Here is a 19,030-nt window from a genome sequence, read left to right as displayed (position 1 = left end):
CTTTTAGAAGTGTCAGTGTTTCCCTTGATCAACTTGACTAACTTCAAAAGGAAACCATAGTCCAACTGCAGTTTCCATAGAAACATACCATTTTATAAGATGCATCTACTAAATGGTGGTATCTCATTCCATATTGTTTCATATATGTTGTTATTTGTAAATGTATTCTAAGACAAAATTATTTTAAACACATACATTTCAAATAGCATGTGAAATGTCAAAATAATTCATTGAAAGTCTTAACAAACTTCAGCAGAAGTTACAGTAAACATTCTGAATACTACTATATTTGGGCTGCTATTACTGGCTTACTTACAAATATATAAACAGGATTGATAAATTTAGCTATTTTAAATTACTCAGCCATTTAGTGCTTTGAGCTAAGCTGTATTTTTTGAAGGTCACTTCGTTAGAATGAGATATTATAAAACATCTGCTGTGTAATTTAAAAACCTTAGGATCATAGTTTACTTTATGCTTCTTTCAGAGTGCATTTTCCCCTTTCTAAAGTCTCAATTGTTTAATTTTGTAAAAACTATTCATACAAGAGTGATATTTTTGAACTAGACCTAATGTAATATATTTTGAAGAATTCCAATAGCAGCTAGCAATAAGAAACAGGAAACTTCTATATGTTGCTAATAGAAAAATCCTTTCTATTTCTATTTGTGTTGTCAGTAGAAGTGGGTTTGCATTAACATGAAACTAATGTTTAAAAATGTGTATCCTAGGCCAAAAACAACTTGATAGGATAACAAACTCCAATGCCTAACCCAAAGCACTATCTTCCAAACAACTGGCAAAAAACCAAGATTCAAGGAAGTAATTTTTTAGTACCAGCACATGCAGTATATGACATACAAGCATCAAACATTACCACTTTCAATAAACAGAACAGGAGAAGAATGATGCTTTTTTTTAAACTCTGCAGATGGCAACTTAACACAAAACTATAGATATATAAGACAATAATCACTCCTACCTTGATGAAGGCAGAGAAGAATGACTTATAGAGGTAAGATGTGGATTTAATTCTTAATTTCTTTTTTTCTTGAATCTCAAATCTACTTAATGAACATACCATACAAAATATACAATAATTTAAATGTTTAAGGTTATTAGATTTCAAAAGCAGCCCGCCAATGGTTTTTAATGATTATACTTGCACTTATTTGTACTATACATAAAAATTATAATATTAAATGAAGTAAAACAAAGACAGAAAATGAAACAGCACTAAATTATATGAATGAATTTTACTTTCAAAGCTAAAGTGCAATAATTGACCATTTTCTCATGAATTATGCATTGTATAAAAATTGCAATACATAGGGTTTGAGGCAGATATAGAGAGACATATGATATCTCAGTAACTTTACAATTTGGTTGCCTACTTGGAAATTGATACTTTTATAGGACTAGTTATAGAAATAAGCATACATACCCTGGTCTAACACTTCTTCTTCTTCTCGTTTTGGCTGAAGTAGTAAAGGAATCTTATCTTTATATTCTGTTTCTGTAAAGGATCAAAGAAGCTGAGCATAAATTTGCAGTATGTATTACATACTTAAAATAGTTTATTGGAAATAGTCCATCAACATAAAAATACTATTCAGGGTCTTGTGCTTATTACAGTATTAAGAATTTATAAGACAGAAATGCTCTAATTCATAAGCTCCCCACCCCCCACCCCCCAGAACAACCTACCAATTATGAGACATCTGACTTAATAACTAGGTCAACTACCCTTTCAATAATATATAAATGATATAGAATTTTCAAAATGCATTGACAAAATGACTCATACTTGTTTTCTTAAATTAAATGTAGCACTCTTTTAAGAACATTTAAGAACACTTTAAGGCATATTCTATAAATATAGTAGAATCTTAATAAATGGCCAGAATGCTATGCTAACTTCTCTCATAAAATTTCCACTAGAAAGAAATAAGAAGCTGCTGTAGCATGTTAACACTGAACTTGCAAAACTCAATCCAGTCTCAGCATACTTCATGCAATAAAACAGGGAGTACGCTTTGCAATTTTAAGTTAAAAAGTGACAGTCAATATGACCATTTTGCAGAGGAACAACATATATATGTTAAATAACAATTCTGAGAATTAGATTAAAAAAGTCAAGCCTAGCAATGTTTCACAAATCAATAATTGTTCTTTGCCTGAAGAAGCCCATTAAATGGATAATTTAAAGTATGGCTGGAGATGATAACCATTTTCCCTGGCAAACTGTAGTGATCTTTAGAACATGGTGCATAAATTCATAAACTGTGTAAGCCATTACTGATTAGGGAAGGAGTTAGATGAGGAAATGAGAAAACATGAATTAAGTGAAGAAAGGTCTACATTTATGGGACTGGTCCCAAAATGAATCTGTTTCACCCCTGGCTGAGATTTTCGTCTTTAACTGTTCTGTGGGGACATGTCAGGGAGGGGATATAGGATATGAAAGAGAAAAACGAGAAAATAAGAAATACGTGTGTACATGTGATGGGTAGACAGAAGAAGGGAATAAAGATGATTTTAAATATAGTCAAACAAGATACATACAAAAATATAAAATACAAAATCATATATTACTTTATATTAAACATCAATTATTACCTTTATGATGTTCATGCATCATAACCACATCAGACTTCACGGGAATTGGAATGTTGGCCTCTGGTGGTACGGTTCTGAACATATCTGGAGCTACATTCTGGGTACAGGTCATGAAAGAAACTGCATGCTTGGCTTCCATGTAATACATAATGTATAAGTTGCACATTTCATCACTAGACGTGCCACTGCAGGCAAAAAAAAAAAAAGATATAACAAATCAACCATTCACATAAAACACATGCTTAATGCAAGAAAAATGCAGCCATTAGATCTGCCAGCAATGGATTCAAAGGTAGAAATATTGTGCATTTATTTTATAGCTTTCATTAAAACCCATCACAGTTTTCAACATCAAAAGCACATTGTCAAAAGCATATTTCCACTTAACAATGGAGTGTCAGTTTGCAGGCACACCATGAACACTACTAAATACCACTGATGAAAATGGCATTTTAGTAGATGAGGGATATGGTACTTTCTTTTCTCTCTCGAATCTTTTTATTCTTTAGTCCCCTCCTATTTGCTAAAACTCATAGACTGGGAAAAGTTATTGTTCTCATGGAAAATCTTTATTATTTCCTTAACAATGGTAAAAATCAGAAACCTTCAATAGAATTATCATATATTATTTACTGTAAGTCTTTAAAAATGGCTTTTCATCTTAAGATCAAAAGTCCTGGACCTTGTTTTTGGTTAACTGCCTCCTTCCTTATGGCCAGATGAATCTAGAATCATGTGTCCACACTAAGACATTCAAAGTGTATCCCTGATGTCTGACTTAGCAGCTAGGCTTTTATAGCAGGGTTGAAAAGAATGCCTCAGGAATGACTCAAAATGAAATCAGCACTAATCTTTTTTAAGGGTTGAGATGTGACGGAAGTAGTGCTGTACAGTTGAATGACTCAATGTTAAAAAAAGATTTTAAAACAGTGGATATTACCAAGAAAAAAGTTCCCAATGATAGAAAAAATATCTAATAGTTTACAAAGTATGTATTCTGCTTCCTTACTTCACATGGATTATTATATATTTCATTCTCTTTAGTATTATTAGGAAGGAACTATTTACACCTTCACAAGACTTTTATATAGCAAAGTTGTTTGGGCAAAGGAACATGTCCATTTTAGTATTAGTATTGACAATTTTTAGCAAGCCTACACTAATAAAAAAAAAAGCTATGAGGTAGGTTATTTGATGTGCAGAAATACATCAGTGTTGATTTTTCCAGCAATGTCATGCAGCACTCACTTTCTCTCCATAGCAACAGTATGACATCAGCAAGGGAAGGAAAAAAATAAAAATCTTTTCCAAACAGGGGTTTGATTTCTCTAAGCTTTGAAAACGTAGAGCCCTTGAGAGACCACAGGAATAAGCCCCTGCCACGGGAAGCTCTGTTTATGCTTTAGAAATCATTTGGCTTCTCACTCTCTAAATCTGATGCCTGTCAATGTAATTGCTTTTCCCGTGAAATATAAGCAAATAGTGAAGTGCAAACCTAAACAAACATCTGTTCACTACACATGTCTTCATGGTGTCAAAACACCATTCCTAAGAATTACATTTTAACAGCCTTGGAGTTGGTCAGTATGTGCTGTAAAAGGAATGGCTGTTGCAAAAATAATGAACTGGAGCCTCCTGCCATATTATCCTTCTCTTTCCTGCTTAAAAAAAAAGGAGGTATATGTAGATCAACTGAGCAAAAAGGAAAAAGGAATTTAAGATGTGGCTCTAGCTTTAAAAACCTTTAATCATCTTGCAGAGAGGAAAAGCAAAATAATCATTTAAACATCTCAAATTAATGAAAGGAAAAACATTTTAAATTCATATAATAATTCATGAAACTTGCAACTCATCAATGGATGGGTCCTTCCATATTTTCTCTTTTTGGGAATGTCAATACCCATGTTTTCACTGGAGAATGTATACCCACCCACAACAGCATATGTAAGACAGCCAGTATCCTGATTTTTTTCCTTATTAAAAAACTACACACAATGAAGTAACTATCACTGCTGGTCTAAATATTGTTGGTCCCTTGGGCCAGTGTGTTCTCTGTTGCATAAATGGAAATTGTTTATTCTGTGAGCTATTATATGTTTTTATAAAATACTTAGAGAGGGAATTCTAGAATTTTTTTTACTCTTTCTAATTTTCTTCTAGAGTGGTATTTCCACAATTATTACCACAAAACTTTGGTCCTTGAAATGCTTACAGAAGAATTGAGAAAAACTTACCATATGACCGGCCGGGCACGGTGGCTCACGCCTGTAATCCCAGCACTTTGGGAGGCCGAGGTGGGTGGATCATGAGGTCAGGAGTTCAAGACCAGCCTGGCCAAGATGGTGAAACCTCGTCTCTACTAAAAATGCAAAAATTAGCCGGGCACAGTGGCAGGTGCCTGTAATCCCAACTACTCAGGAGGCTGAGGCAGGAGAATTACTTGAACCTAGGCACAGAGGTTGCAGTGAGCTGAGATTGCGCGCCACTGCACTCCAGCCTAGGTGACAGACTGAGACTCTGTCTCAAAAAAAAAAAAAAAAGAAAAGAAAAGAAAAGAAAAAAGCAAACAAACAAACAAAAATCTTACCATATGACCAAATGAAAATGTTGGTCTATACAAGTTAAACAATGTTGTACTGCCTAATCCTTTAATACACAATGTGCTCATGACAGTGTGGCGCGGTCAGGGGGTGGATACAGTAGATTCTATTCCCTAAATGAATCTGACCGGGCTCCTTTGTGCTGCTGTGTGTTCCAGGGCATAATTTAGAAAAGTTGTACTGTAAGACTTGCTCTTACATAGGTAGAAACAAAATGCTAGTATTGTTTAAGAATGACCAATCAAAAGGATTTCTTCAATAGTGTAGTGCGCATGTAGTAAAGCTATATAAAGCTATTCAAATGAATATACATAGATATGCATACAGATGTGTAGCTAGAAATGTTTCATAACATGTCTTATCTGTATAAAGACAGGTAGATATCTATATATATTCTATCTATATCCTTCTATCCGTCCATCTGTCCATCCATTCAGATAAACACATAGTTCAAGCTTTCAGAAAAATCCATTAGAGATTTAAGGAGCAACTAATACTGCAAAGCTTCAAAATAACTAATATAAAATATCTTGTTAATAGATATTTCCTCAAAGATAATTTTGGTGCTTTTAAATGTGTTACATGTATATTTGGAAGGATTTGTTTTTAACATACGTTTGAAAAAAAATTGTACTAAAAGTAAAAATTTCATTTCAAATAAGTGAAAGGTAATTAATCTGAAAACAAGGAATTAAACTGCACAATGTCGGCTAAGAGTAAATCAGGACAATAATTTACTCTTACTAAATTAAATTCATTGTTATCACCAAAAAGCAGTAAGTAACAATTAAAAAACAAAAGAAAATTATAGATAGTAATTATGGAGAAGAATATGAAATAAAAAGGTGGCATAAGTTTAGAATAATTATATACTAATATTGGAGACAAAGGCAGCAATTGCTATATTAGAAATAGTGTGTACCAAGGTACAAGGTTACATGTTTGAAAAACACATGTACTTAAGTATAGCAAATAAAGGAAAATCAGTAACTTTCTAAATAATGTAACTCTGTCCTCTACAACTTATGATCACACTTTATTATTTTAAATAGCATATTTGAGAAAATAAAAAATAAAAATATAAGCTAATGTTGCAAGTTATTTACTCAAAAGTGAATTATCTTACCATGTACTGAATTAACTTTTGAGAAAAATTATGCATATATGTGTAAGAGTATACATAATGTATGTGTGTACACACATGCACATATACATACACACACAATACACTAATTCAATTACACATATATTATGTGTTAATTTGATACACATATAAATGTGTTCCCCTTTACACACGTGATTTTCTGAGACATATTAATCAGCTCACCAATACAGTTCATTTGGGGTACCAATTCTATGATTCTAAATTGAATTTGATCAAATAATTTAGGAATCTTTGCTATCACAAGGAAAATTTCATTAAAAGAGCTGAACAAAAAGAGTCATACTTTATTCCTTTCCATCTATAATTAGACTTGTAGTCAAGGTAACTCTGAGCTCCTATGTGACAGAGAAACTATCATATGCTAAAAATGTTAGGAGTCAAATCATCCTTAGTATCAGCATCACAGTTTGCTTATTTTATTTTACAATCATTCACCTTTCATTCAAAAACACAAAATCTCATTTTAAAACAACTTGCTTTCTGTATTCCTAAAGGAGTATTTTGACACATGTACCCTTAATTTCCACAGAGATCAACATATGCAATTCAACTCTGCTAATCTGAGTGATTTATTAACATGAGAAAGTAGGAAGGGAGATTATGTCCACTGAATGGCCCTTTAAACATTCTCCAATGCCAGTATGATTCCTTAAAATGATGACTGCTGGCATTACTTACATTCCAAAATTACAGTAGTGCATTTATTTCATCTTCTTGAATAATAAAGTGCTTATGTGATAACTTCCTGTTTTATACTGGCATACTTAGTATAAATAGCTTTAGGTCTGACATACTGTGTGAGCCTGAAAATTGGGAGCCCTCGATAAATATGTGTTGAATGAAGGAAGAATTAATAGTCCTGCTTAATAAATGTTTACAACTTCATATGACATAGCATGTTTGCCCTAGTATATTATACTACTGAATAGGTCAAATTTTTGTACTCAATTGATCTGTGGGATTTCTGAAAACATTTATTTATATCCATATCTGTTTATCCATCTGTTTAATCTATTTACCTAGGTTCCATGAGAGCTTTTATAAAAATATATTAGAAAGATATGTAATACAGATTTAGGCCGGGCGCAGTGGCTCACGCTTGTAATCCCAGCACTTTGGGAGGCTGAGGCGGGCGGATCACGAGGTCAGGAGATTGAGACCACGGTGAAACCCCGTCTCTACTAAAAAAATACAAAAAATCAGCCGGGCGTGGTGGCGGGCGCCCTGTAGTCCCAGCTACTTGGAGAGGCTGAGGCAGGAGAATGGCGTGAACCTGGGAGGCGGAGCTTGCAGTGAGCCGAGATCACGCCACTGCACTCCAGCCTGGGCGACAGAGCGAGACTCCGTCTCAAAAAAAAAAAAAAAAAAAAAAAAAGAAAGAAAAATATGTAATACAGATTTAATAAAGTACCAAGTAATCTGAAATGCATGACTTAAAAAATTCCAAATATCATTGTATTCCATGACTATACCGCAAACACTCCACTAGCTCAAGAATTCTTTCCTCTACCCCCTTTATATTCAACAAATGTTAGGCTTGAAAATAGGCAAAATCGGTAATACTGATTTTAGAAATAAATATAAAAACTTCAAAGAAGTCATTTTACAAAACTGTTAATCATTTCTTAAAAAGTTTCATGGTGCTTTTAAATGTATACATTAAGAAGTTATCTATCATGTAACTTTATCTTTGCATGTAGTATATTTAAAAATGTAGATTAAAGTGCTATGTTGGTATCCATGAACATTCATATTTTAATGAAATGACCCATTCCAAATGAAAAGTATGACCAACAAAACTGACCAAATTGGTAAATATTATTTACCTTGTCCCAATAACTAATATTAAATTTTAGCATATAAACTTTTAGCCTGATTAGCTGACTTAATAAGCTTAATTGGCTGACTTAATTAAATACTGTTTTTATTTAAACTTGACTAAACATTTGAAATGAATTAAGAGAAGTATCATCCTGAATATAAAATATGTAACGCAGTCAAGCACAAAATATTGCTTCTTCATAGAACAATTAATAGTACTATGTTGTCAGTATATATAATACTTTGGTGCAACTTTATTTAGGCTATATTATTCATATTTACTATTTAAAAATAAATATAATATATGGGTAAAACATTTTACCATTAAGTATATTAATATATCTCATGTAAAATATACCTACTTTTAAAGTAGTTTTTATTATTAATATTACTTTTGATTGACAAATAATGGTAAGCATTTAATCACATGTTCTCACTTATAAATATGAGCTAAGCCACACAGAGGCAAAGGCATAAGAATGATATAATGGACTTTGGGGACTCAGTGGGGAAGAGTGGGAAGGGGTTAAGGATAAAAAAAACTACATATTGTGTACAGTGTACATTGCTTGGGTGACAGGTGCACCTAAATCGCAGAAATCCCTAAACAACTTACCCATGTAACAAAAAACCACCTGTTCCCCAAAAACTATTGAAATAAAAAATAATTTTGTAATATAAGGTACACTGTGATTTTTTAATATATGGATACAGTGTGGTACTATTAAATCAAACTAATTAACAAATCCATCACTTTGCTTACCTATCTTTTTTTAATTTTTTTTTTTTTTTATTTTGAGACGGAGACAGGGACACACTGCTCCTGTTATTTGCTCTGTAGCCCAGTCTGAAGTGCAATGGTGCAATCTTGGCTCACTGCAATCTCTTCCTTCCAGGTTCAAGCAATTCTCCAGCCTCAGCCTCCCAAGTAGCTGGGATTATGGGCATCCACCATCATGCCCGGCTAATTTTTGTATTTTTGTAGAGATGGGGTTTCACCATGTTGGCCAAGCTGGTCTTGAACTCCTGACCTCAGGCAATCCACCAGCCTTGGCCTCCCAAAGTGCTGGATTACAGGCATGAACAATTGTACTTGGCCCTATCATTTTTTTTAATCATGAAATATTTGACATTCCTCTCTTAGTTATTTTGAAATATATAGTGCGTTATATTGACTATAGTCATTCTTCTGTGCAATAGATCTCAAAATCTATTCCTCCTATCTGAAACTTTATGTCCTCTGATCAACAATTCCTATTACCTCCTTTCCCACCCTTCAGTAACCATCGTTCTATTCTGTATCTCTATGAGTTCAACTTTTTTAGACTCCACATATAAGTGAGATCATGTGGTATTTGTATTAATATATCTATGCCTGGCTTATTTCACTTAATACATCCTTCAGATTCATCCACCTTGTCACAAATGACAGGATTTCCCCCCTTGTAAAGGCTAAATAGTATTCCATCACGTATGTGTAAAACATATTTTCTTTACACATTCATCCATTTATGGACACTCACGTGGTTAAATCCATCTCCTATTTTTACATCGTGGTATTTTTTTTTTTTTTTTTGAGACAGAGTCTCGCTGTCGCCCAGGCTGGAGTGCAGTGGTGCGATCTCAGCTCACTGCAGGCTCCGCCCCCCGGGGTTCACGCCATTCTCCTGCCTCAGCCTCCCGAGTAGCTGGGACTACAGGCGCCTGCCACCTCGCCTGGCTAATTTTTTGTATTTTTAGTAGAGACGGGGTTTCACTGTGTTAGCCAGGATGGTCTAGATCTCCTGACCTCGCGATCCGCCCGCCTCGGCCTCCCAAAGTGCTGGGATTACAGGTGTGAACCACCGCGCCCCGCCTACATCGTGGTATTTTAAGATGAATCCCTATTATGGGAAAATCAGCGTCTACTTTTAAGTGCTGTTCATTAGTTACCCATGATTGTTCTAACCAAGCAGTTCCAAATTTTCTCCAGTTTCAAAATTTCTAGCTTAATACAGTTAAGCTTGGTTTTGGTAGAAGAATCACTCAACTGTAAATCTTCCTGGTAGGCTACTGTCAACAGTTTTTCTGTAAAACCTAGTTTCTATGTAACCACAGAACAGAAAGGTTTAAAATTTGAAGCTGAGAGTTCTCCCAGTACACGGAGGAGGCACCTACTGGCCCCAGCCTATCCTTAGTTAAGTGTGATTTATACCTATGTGTGCTTCAGGCTCAGGGCTCAAATCTGTGTCCTGTGGGAATGTGTGTTTGTATGTGTGGGTTGGAGGTAGGTGGGAAAAGAGAAGAGGGAGAGGAGATATATAGATTTACAGAGTATCATTTAATTTAACCGACATCATAAATTACTAGTTTATTTCACTGGTCACATTCTCAACTGTGATCCTGTAAATAATCTACGGAGGTTGTGCCTATTATTTTATAAAACAGAGACACATTGCTGTTGTTATTTGTCTAAAAATAAAAAGCACATTAACTGCTATGAGAACATTATCCATTATTATGAAAACTTTTATTCATACTTAAATGTATTAAAACTTGTCTTGTTTGTCATTCCACTGGTAAAAAAATTGCTTCTGTAGTAGAAATTAAATATTCAGAATATGGACTCACCCAATAAGTTAATTTCCTATAATTCCTTTCTATTTCATTTTTATTACAGAATGGTGTTTCCTTTAGCCCACATGAGATTTATGAAGGGATAAATTAGTGTAGTCATTTTAGGGTATTATTTTAAAGCAAAATGCACATTTTAAAAAAGACAAGAATTATTCTAGACTCACGACTGAAAGAGGCCTCCAGAGATCACTTTGGCCTCCCATCCTAGTACTATAACAAGTCATTAATTTCTATGGCAGATATTACCTCACAGACAGAACTCAAAAGGATAGAATTTGGCCAAAGTAACAAACCTCCCCCCGCAAACTGTAAAGAGCCCTCTAGGCAAAAAATTCTATTTTTTTCCACACTTAAAACTTGTAAGCCAATGCAAGTAATGTGTTGAAAGGGATTTTTTTACTGCTCTATTTACTTACTACAAAGGTTAATAACACAACCTGGGGCATTTAAGAAAACTACCTATGGCTTTGCACTGACATAAAATGAACAACTGATGGATACCCTCTGAATCATGTTACCTCATGTATTTAAAGATTGTTAAGAAGGGACTTGTTATGCTCTTTCTTTCAAATCTAGTTATGCCTCCTTTGTCAGTCTTTTTCTTACCATCATCGTTTCCTATAACTCAATAATACTATTGCTTTCCTGAAGTCTCTTTCCCAAATTTAGCAAATTTATCCAAAAGCAAAGCTGTTGGAAACTATTTCTGTAACAGAAATTGATAAAGGTTTATTTGTTTTATCCTTAGCCTTAAAGTTTATGCTTACTAATATAAAAAAGCCATTTAGAGTGACATAAAAATTCTTTTACACCATATCAAATGCCCCTGCTTTCTTTTTGAAACCTGCCTCAGTACCTTTTCCCTTTCTCCATACAGCCAACAGTTAGTGTTGCTATCACAAGAATCATCTTTAGGGCATCTAAAGCATATTTTCAGATGCTCACTTTCTGTAACTTCTCTTTGATTAAGACATAAATGGTTTAAAACTCTAGCTTCCAGATGGCATCAGTAAATATTTTAAAACCTTGTTTAACATAAAAAGAAGTCTCCTTGAGTCTTTTCTATCAAAAAGCATGAAAAGAAACTACCTTTCATTTTTCATTTAGGTAAGTTTTTTTTGAAAGAGTTCATAGTGCTTTGAAAATTTTATGTAGTGTTATAGAATATAATTATTTCAAGTAGGCTCAGTATTTCAAAAATTATTTAAAAGGCTCGACATTCTTTTTTGATAAAGTGTCGCATATTATTATCCTTATTTAGTAGACTAAACAACTGGAAATTATTAAATTCACAGGAGTTTCAACATCATGGTTTTGAGTATTTAATGGGAATCACCAAATGTAGACCCCGTGAACACAGGGCAAAAAGGCACTTGAGAAAAAATATTTTCATTATCATTACATTTTCTTTATTAAGATGAGCCTGAGAAAGTAATATGAAGTCTTTGATAACTGTAATATTTAGAGGTATGATACCAAAGGTTTTGAGGAAGTAAGAAAAACAGAAGCACAAAAAAATGAGCACATGTTCTGGGGTTTATCCGAATCAATCAGCTTTGAAATGATAAAATGCCACAGTTTGTTGTAATTGTCCATGACAGGACAAACATTGTACAATTTATTCACAATGATAGCTGTCACCTGTAATCACGCCTTATCCCAATAAAATATCTTTAAATAGTGAAATGTACAGAATCATACCCAATGTGTGTGGCTTCTGTCCTTCCTTCACCAGTGAATACACATCTTGCAGCCAGGAGGTCACCAAAACTTACATCAACTGGGTGCTCCACAGGGTAGAAAGCCTGCCAAAAAGACAAACACAATGAATCACTAATGTTACCAATAAAATCCAGAACTACATGTTTGATTGTGTTGAGGTATGTTTCTCCTTTACCCCTTTTTTGAGGATTTTATCATGAAGGGATGTTGAATTTTATCAAAGGCTTTTTCAGCATCCATTCAACTGCTCAGAGGGTTTTTGACCTTAACTCTATTGATATGATATATCACAGAACCACATGCTTTAATAATGTGAAGCCTGGTGCACTCTGGGTAGAGAGGATGAAGACAGACAGTGAAACAGACACACACACACACGTACACATACACAAATAATCACTTAATAAAAACAGTTCACCTTTAATCACTGGATAAAAACAGTTCACCGTTAATTAATCACTTCTACTTTATGACAAGAGCACCAAACTTTGAAATAAACAAATAAATACTATTAGCAAATGCATCCCATAAAAATCAGAATAAATGTGATAATAGAAGAGCTGTCTGAAATACTGTCTTTGAATAAATGATGGGATGTAAAAGGCCACCAACATGTTTTGACCATATTGAGAAAATCGATAAAGAAAGCACCAAATTGGAAGTTGCAAAAAGGAGGTTATATAGCTCAGTTATACAGTTAAGGCAGATTTAGAGATTTTTAGAGAAATTCACAAGAGTTGCATAATAATTTTTAAAAATTACTTTCTGCTGGTTAATATTTTTTTCTCTCAAAATTAAACTAGATTTTACACACCTGTGGCAGCTGAGGGCTCTGCCGTCCAATCAGTGTCCACTGTCCATTTCTTACTCTGTATCCACTTACTACCTTACCTGTAATAAACACAAATTTTAATCATATAATAAGGTATTAGAAAAACAAAAGGCATATTTACTTTCCTACTTTAAAGTAGAAATCTGAGTATTTTCAGAGCCGCAAATACTGAGTATCTTAATAAAAACAATATGATAAAACAGCATAAAATATTTCAAGGTCTTATATGAAATCAGTTTCATTGAAACAGACTTAAGGTCAAACACAATTTGCATTTTAATTTATGGCACCAGGAAGCACAATGGTAAATATTTATAATTTAACATGTAAAGTTCTTACCTAAATGGTGAGTGTGAACTCTATAGGCAAAGACATGCATTGGATAATTTTTATAATGGCATGAAATGTCAGAATTCACCACTGTGGGAAAGAAAAACATAGATGAAAGTCACTATTCAACTGGAAAATGACATTATTCTTACCTAAAATTATGCATAGGGTATTCACAAGATGCTAGGGACTGAGGTTTTCTTATGACTTAAACACACAGATATTAAGCACTTACTCTGTGCCAGCCACTTTACTCACATGAATTAAGAACCCCTTGCCTTATATTTTTATTTTATTCATAAACAGAATGACTAGAACCAAATCAAAATACTCTGTTAGTGAAAACATAGGCTTAATTTGTTACCTTTAGCTTGAAATTTATCCAGTTGAGAAAGCTTAAAAATTGGTTTTTATTTTTGGAACGAAAGAATTTTTGAAAAATTGAATGCAGACACCTAACATCACTAGATTGACAGTTCCTGTTGAGAAGAGGCCATTTCATACTGTTCCTTCCTTATAGTCTAACACAGTAGCTATTCAATAAATATTTATTTTATAATAGATGAAAAAATGGTAACAAAGAGACCATACTGGTCATTAACTTTAAGAGATTCCCAGTGAAAACAAATGAACAATATTTCATATGGCACTTTCATCAGAGGATCGTAAAATATATTGATAAATAATAATATACTTATCCTCATCGCTTCTAGTAAGCTTGGGAGAATCAGCTAGTATCATCCCCATTTTGCAAGTAGAGAAATAAGCCAACTATATCCAAGTTTAAAGACTAAGTTGGTGATGAATTTGCTAGTCATTTAATTTTTAAATCTTTCTATGTAGAAGTTTATGTCACTGCTCATTATGCAGTGTGTCCTCTGCATCTCAAGCACGGATGATTTATTGTTAAATACTCAAGATTTATTCTTTAATTTATATAATACACACCTACCCAAGGGCCTCAATTCCTAGCATCTCAATAAAGAATGGAAAAGTAATAAATCTCTGGCTTGGAATAATACAAAAATCTATTTTAAATCCAAGGACAATAAAGTATTGGTTTATTTTTCCAAGACATAAAAATATTGATTATTTTTAAAGTTTATAAAAAAATACACTATAAATCCATTTCTACAGATTAGGTAATGAGGTAATGGCAAATATTAAAAAATCATTACTCACCTTTTTCTCCTGCTGGGATAACAGTGTCAACAGACATCATAAGGTACATGCCAGCAATTAAAGGCTGTCTGCAGAAAAAAATAATATTTTTCTAAAATACCTGAAAAAGTCAAAATGACTGTTTTGGAAAAACAGCATATACCTCAAACTTTGGTTTATAAAATGTGATGCTTGTGAAAATTAAAATGAAATAGAAAAAGAGGAAGAATTTTTCTTCCTTAAAAAATACTTTTTCATGTGAAGGCAGACTCTAAATGGTTCCTGTGATAGGTAACTTTACATGTCAACTTGGCCAGGTGCCTGGTTGTTTGGTCAAACACCAGTCTAGGTGTTGCTGGGTAGGTGATTTTTAAATGTGATTAACCTTTAAATTAAACTTCGAGTAAAGCAGATTATTTTCCATAGTGTGGGCAGGCTTCATCCAGTCCATTGAAAGTCTGAAGAGAAAAGACTAAGGTCCCCTCAAAAGGAAAGGATTTTGCCTGTGAATTGCCTTTGGACTCAAGAACGCAACATCAACCCTTCCTTGAATTTCCAATTGGCCGAATGGATTTAGGACTTAATCAGTCCCCACAATAGTGTCAGCCAATCCCTTACAACTCTTTCGCTTTCTCTCTATTCTATCGGTTCAGGTTTCTTTGGAGAACCCTGACTAATCAGCTCTCATGATTCCTAGCTGTGACATACATGCCCTGGTCTAATCCCCTGCCCTTTAATGTGGGCTAAGAGAAGTATAGTAACATCTTTTTAAACATTTTTAACATTTTTTTTATTTCCATAGATTTTTGGGGAACAGGTGGTATTTGGTTACCTAAGTTTTTTAGTGGTGATTTCTGAGATTCTGGTGCACCCATCACCCAAGCAGTATACACTGAACTCAATTAGTAGCCTTTTATCCCTCACCTCCTTCCCATCCTTTCCCCCGGGGAGTCCTCAAAGTCCATTGTATCATTCTTATGCCTTTGCATCCTCATAGCTTAGCTCCCACTTATCAGTGAGAACATACAATGTTTGGTTTTCCATTCCTGAGTTACTTAGTAGCTTATCTTTAACAAATAGAATATGGCAAAAGTGATGGTATGCCACTTCGAACATTAGGTTACTGAAAGACTCTGGCTTCCATCTTGCATGCATGCCCTCTCTTGCTTTTTTTGCTTACTTTCTATGATGGAGGCCAGGTGCCATATCGTGAGCTGCCCTGTTTATAGCCCACTTGGCAAGGATATGAGGGCGACCTCCAGCCAATGCTCAGCAGAGAACTGAAGCCTGCCGACAACCATGTGAGTGATGTTGGAAGTGGCTCCTCCCCAGCCAAGCCTTAAGCTGACTGAAGCCCCAGCCAAGATTCTGACTACAGCCTCTGTGTGAGAACACATGCCTGAGGATCCAGCTAAGTGTGCCCAATTACTGACATACAGGAAAATGAGATAATACATATTTGTTGTTTTAAGCCAGTTTAGGTTAATTTTTACCCACAGATAATTAATACAGTAAACTTCCCATACTAAGTTCACAAAGATGTTAAAGTTGCTGCTCCTCTAGGAAAAATGGAAGTACTTACGGCAGACGTGTGAGGTGTAAGGACACACCAGAACAGTCCTTGTGATTATCTGAAAACACACATAGAAACACATATCTTAAATATTAAAATGTAGAAAATGGATTCCAAACTAGTAAGTTTGAAATGATTATAACCAAATATTTTAAAACACAAGTTATGTTTCATCTGTATGGTTCTTTATGATTTACTGAGTAATTTCATATCCAGTAATTCCTTTAATTGCCAATGTATCATAACAGCAAAAACAAAACTATCATTTCATGCAGTCTATGATATTTCTTAACTCATCAAACTGACCAATATATTGACTTTCCTGCAGACATACTAGATACTAGAAAATTGTTACTACTCTCTATGCATTATCTGTATTGTTGAAAAACCCAGAAAAGTTGCTGAACTAAAATAGTTTGCTCCATGCTGCACCAAACAAAAGACTTTTTTATTTTTTAAGAAGTGTAGTTCATAATTTAGGTTTTTATACACTTTAGGCATTGCTGAATTCTACTGACATTCATATATTCATTATTTCAAAATAGAATTTTATTATTGTAGAGACTTTTAATTTCTTCCAGTACAGCTTTCCACAGTTTGACCTAAGAGCCCATATGCTTGCACATATACACAGTGAGAAGTCCCAGTGGGAGCAACTTGAATGCCCTCAAACAAGGTGGTCTAGAGGCCAGCAGGGGTCCTGGATCCACAGCTGCTCCTATAGCAGGTGGCAGTTTTGATAAGCAGCATATTTCAGCCTCAGTGTTTGGTGTGAAGATTATGACCTCCAACATGATCCTTGCCACAGTGATGCATTATTATTTCCATAACCTCTATGCTGATCTTACTTCTGTGAACTCAGAAACTTCAACTAGTTTTGCATATTTCCCTGATGATATGCAGTGTGCTCTGACTTTGCCCTTCTGTTGTAATACAGTACTCGGGCCACAAGATATGAAACCTCCTAAGAATTAATTCATTTCAATTCACTAGGCTATATATAAAATCTGTCTCTGACATGCATCATCATAAAAGCATTTGACAGTTAAAATGTTTACTGCAATAAAAATTGATGCTTCCGCTAATATTTTACTACATAAAATGAAAAAACATAATCAGTACTGAGAGAGTTAAGAACTGTACAGAAAATGAACTCAGAATATCAAAATCATATAACCTGGCTGGAAAAGCCAGCTGGATAGACTTATTCTGTGACTAGAATAAAAGTAAAGGAGAGAGGGGAGGAGAAGAATAGATAGGAAAGTTAACTTAGAGCCGAAGACCACAGAAATGGAATCCCACTGCTTAAAAAACGGATAGGAACTGTCGTGAATCAAAAAACTAAAATAGTCAAATAAGAGGACTGAATTTGAAGGAAAGGCAGAATGGAAGCAAAGTATATTTATATATATTTTACATATATTTAGTTTATATATAGTTTATATAAGCTATATGAACTATAGATTTACATTTCAATATAAATATTGAATTTATATTTCAATATAAATGTTGCACATTTCCACATGCCAAATTTGTCAAGCAGAAGGTTTGGGATTCATTTGTATTTTTCAATCCCGCACAATTATTTAATCATAGGATAGTGCCTTACAGGACCATCATCAGTTTTCAACGAGGTGCTCACTCGTCTCTTAGACGAGTTCCTTTGTCTAAGAGAAGTAAAATCTAGGTACTTAATACTCAATAGATTAGCACTAGTGCTCAATATTTATACCAGTAAGAAACTCTAAGTAGTCTACAACTGAGATAACTTAAGTAAAGAACTTAGCACTCTATTTACAGCATAGGAAAAAATCACTAAATGCTTAGTTATTATTATTCTATTGGTATATTCCAAAAAAAATACAGTACATGAATATTTTATTTTTAAGAAATGTATTTTCACAGTTATGAATGTGAAATTTCTTTAATGAAAGAAACTGAAGCACATAAAATTTCTCCAAGTAATAACACAGGACTAGAAGAAAGCAGGAAAAACATGGGAAAATTAAAAGAGTAAAATAGTTAAAAAAAAAAAAAAAGAAATTAGAATTGAAATTTGGTATGTTATTGTGCAAAACATGTTCTCAGAAGGGTCTGCACTAGCTAGATACAGAATAAAATCATAAGTGAAGCAAAGAAATTTTAGTAAGATAAATATCATGGTCTGGGTAAAAGGAAATTCTTAGAGGCCATGGGACCGTAAAGAAGTTGATAATGTTTCGGGGTCCATGCACTCCTTGACCAGACCCAAGACAACCTTATTTTTTTTCTGAGTTTTGGGCTTGAAGTCAGTTCAACAGGATCCTAGGTCTGTAGAAAAGACAGTGCGGTCATTTTTGTGTTGATCATGAAATTATTCTTTCAATGTACATTCAGTTATTCTGTACAACATTATCATGCAAAAGTCTTTTTTTTTTTTTTTTTTTTTTTTATTTTGAGACGGAGTCTCGCTCTGTCACCCAGGCTGGAGTGCAGTGGCGCGATCTCGGCTCACTGCAAGCTCCGCCTCCCAGGTTCACGCCATTCTCCTGCCTCAGCCTCTCCGAGTAGCTGGGACTACAGGCACCCGCCACCACGCCCGGCTAATTTTT

At 34.2% G+C, this 19,030-nt stretch overlaps 1 protein-coding gene across 21 annotated transcripts in view; it reads right to left on the bottom strand.

Annotated features, from left to right (window-relative positions):
* Positions 1-19,030, bottom strand: part of PAM (peptidylglycine alpha-amidating monooxygenase) — a 279,745-nt gene that overhangs the window by 65,789 nt on the left and 194,926 nt on the right. For all 21 annotated transcript variants that reach the window (XM_055297702.1, XM_063612837.1, XM_055297705.2 and 18 more), the window contains exons 8-14: positions 16,449-16,497; positions 14,888-14,955; positions 13,715-13,795; positions 13,358-13,434; positions 12,523-12,626; positions 2,620-2,804; positions 1,445-1,516 (exon numbers count right to left, since the gene is read on the bottom strand). In XM_055297702.1, the coding sequence (XP_055153677.1) occupies positions 1,445-1,516; positions 2,620-2,804; positions 12,523-12,626; positions 13,358-13,434; positions 13,715-13,795; positions 14,888-14,955; positions 16,449-16,497 (636 nt within the window). The remainder of the gene's footprint in view (positions 1-1,444; positions 1,517-2,619; positions 2,805-12,522; positions 12,627-13,357; positions 13,435-13,714; positions 13,796-14,887; positions 14,956-16,448; positions 16,498-19,030) is intronic.

Source organism: Symphalangus syndactylus, chromosome 11 (assembly GCF_028878055.3).
Source record: "Symphalangus syndactylus isolate Jambi chromosome 11, NHGRI_mSymSyn1-v2.1_pri, whole genome shotgun sequence".
Classification (NCBI taxonomy): Eukaryota; Metazoa; Chordata; class Mammalia; order Primates; family Hylobatidae; genus Symphalangus; species Symphalangus syndactylus.
The sequence above is the reverse complement of the archived record's forward strand: the minus strand, read 5'-3'. Positions and strand labels throughout refer to the sequence as shown.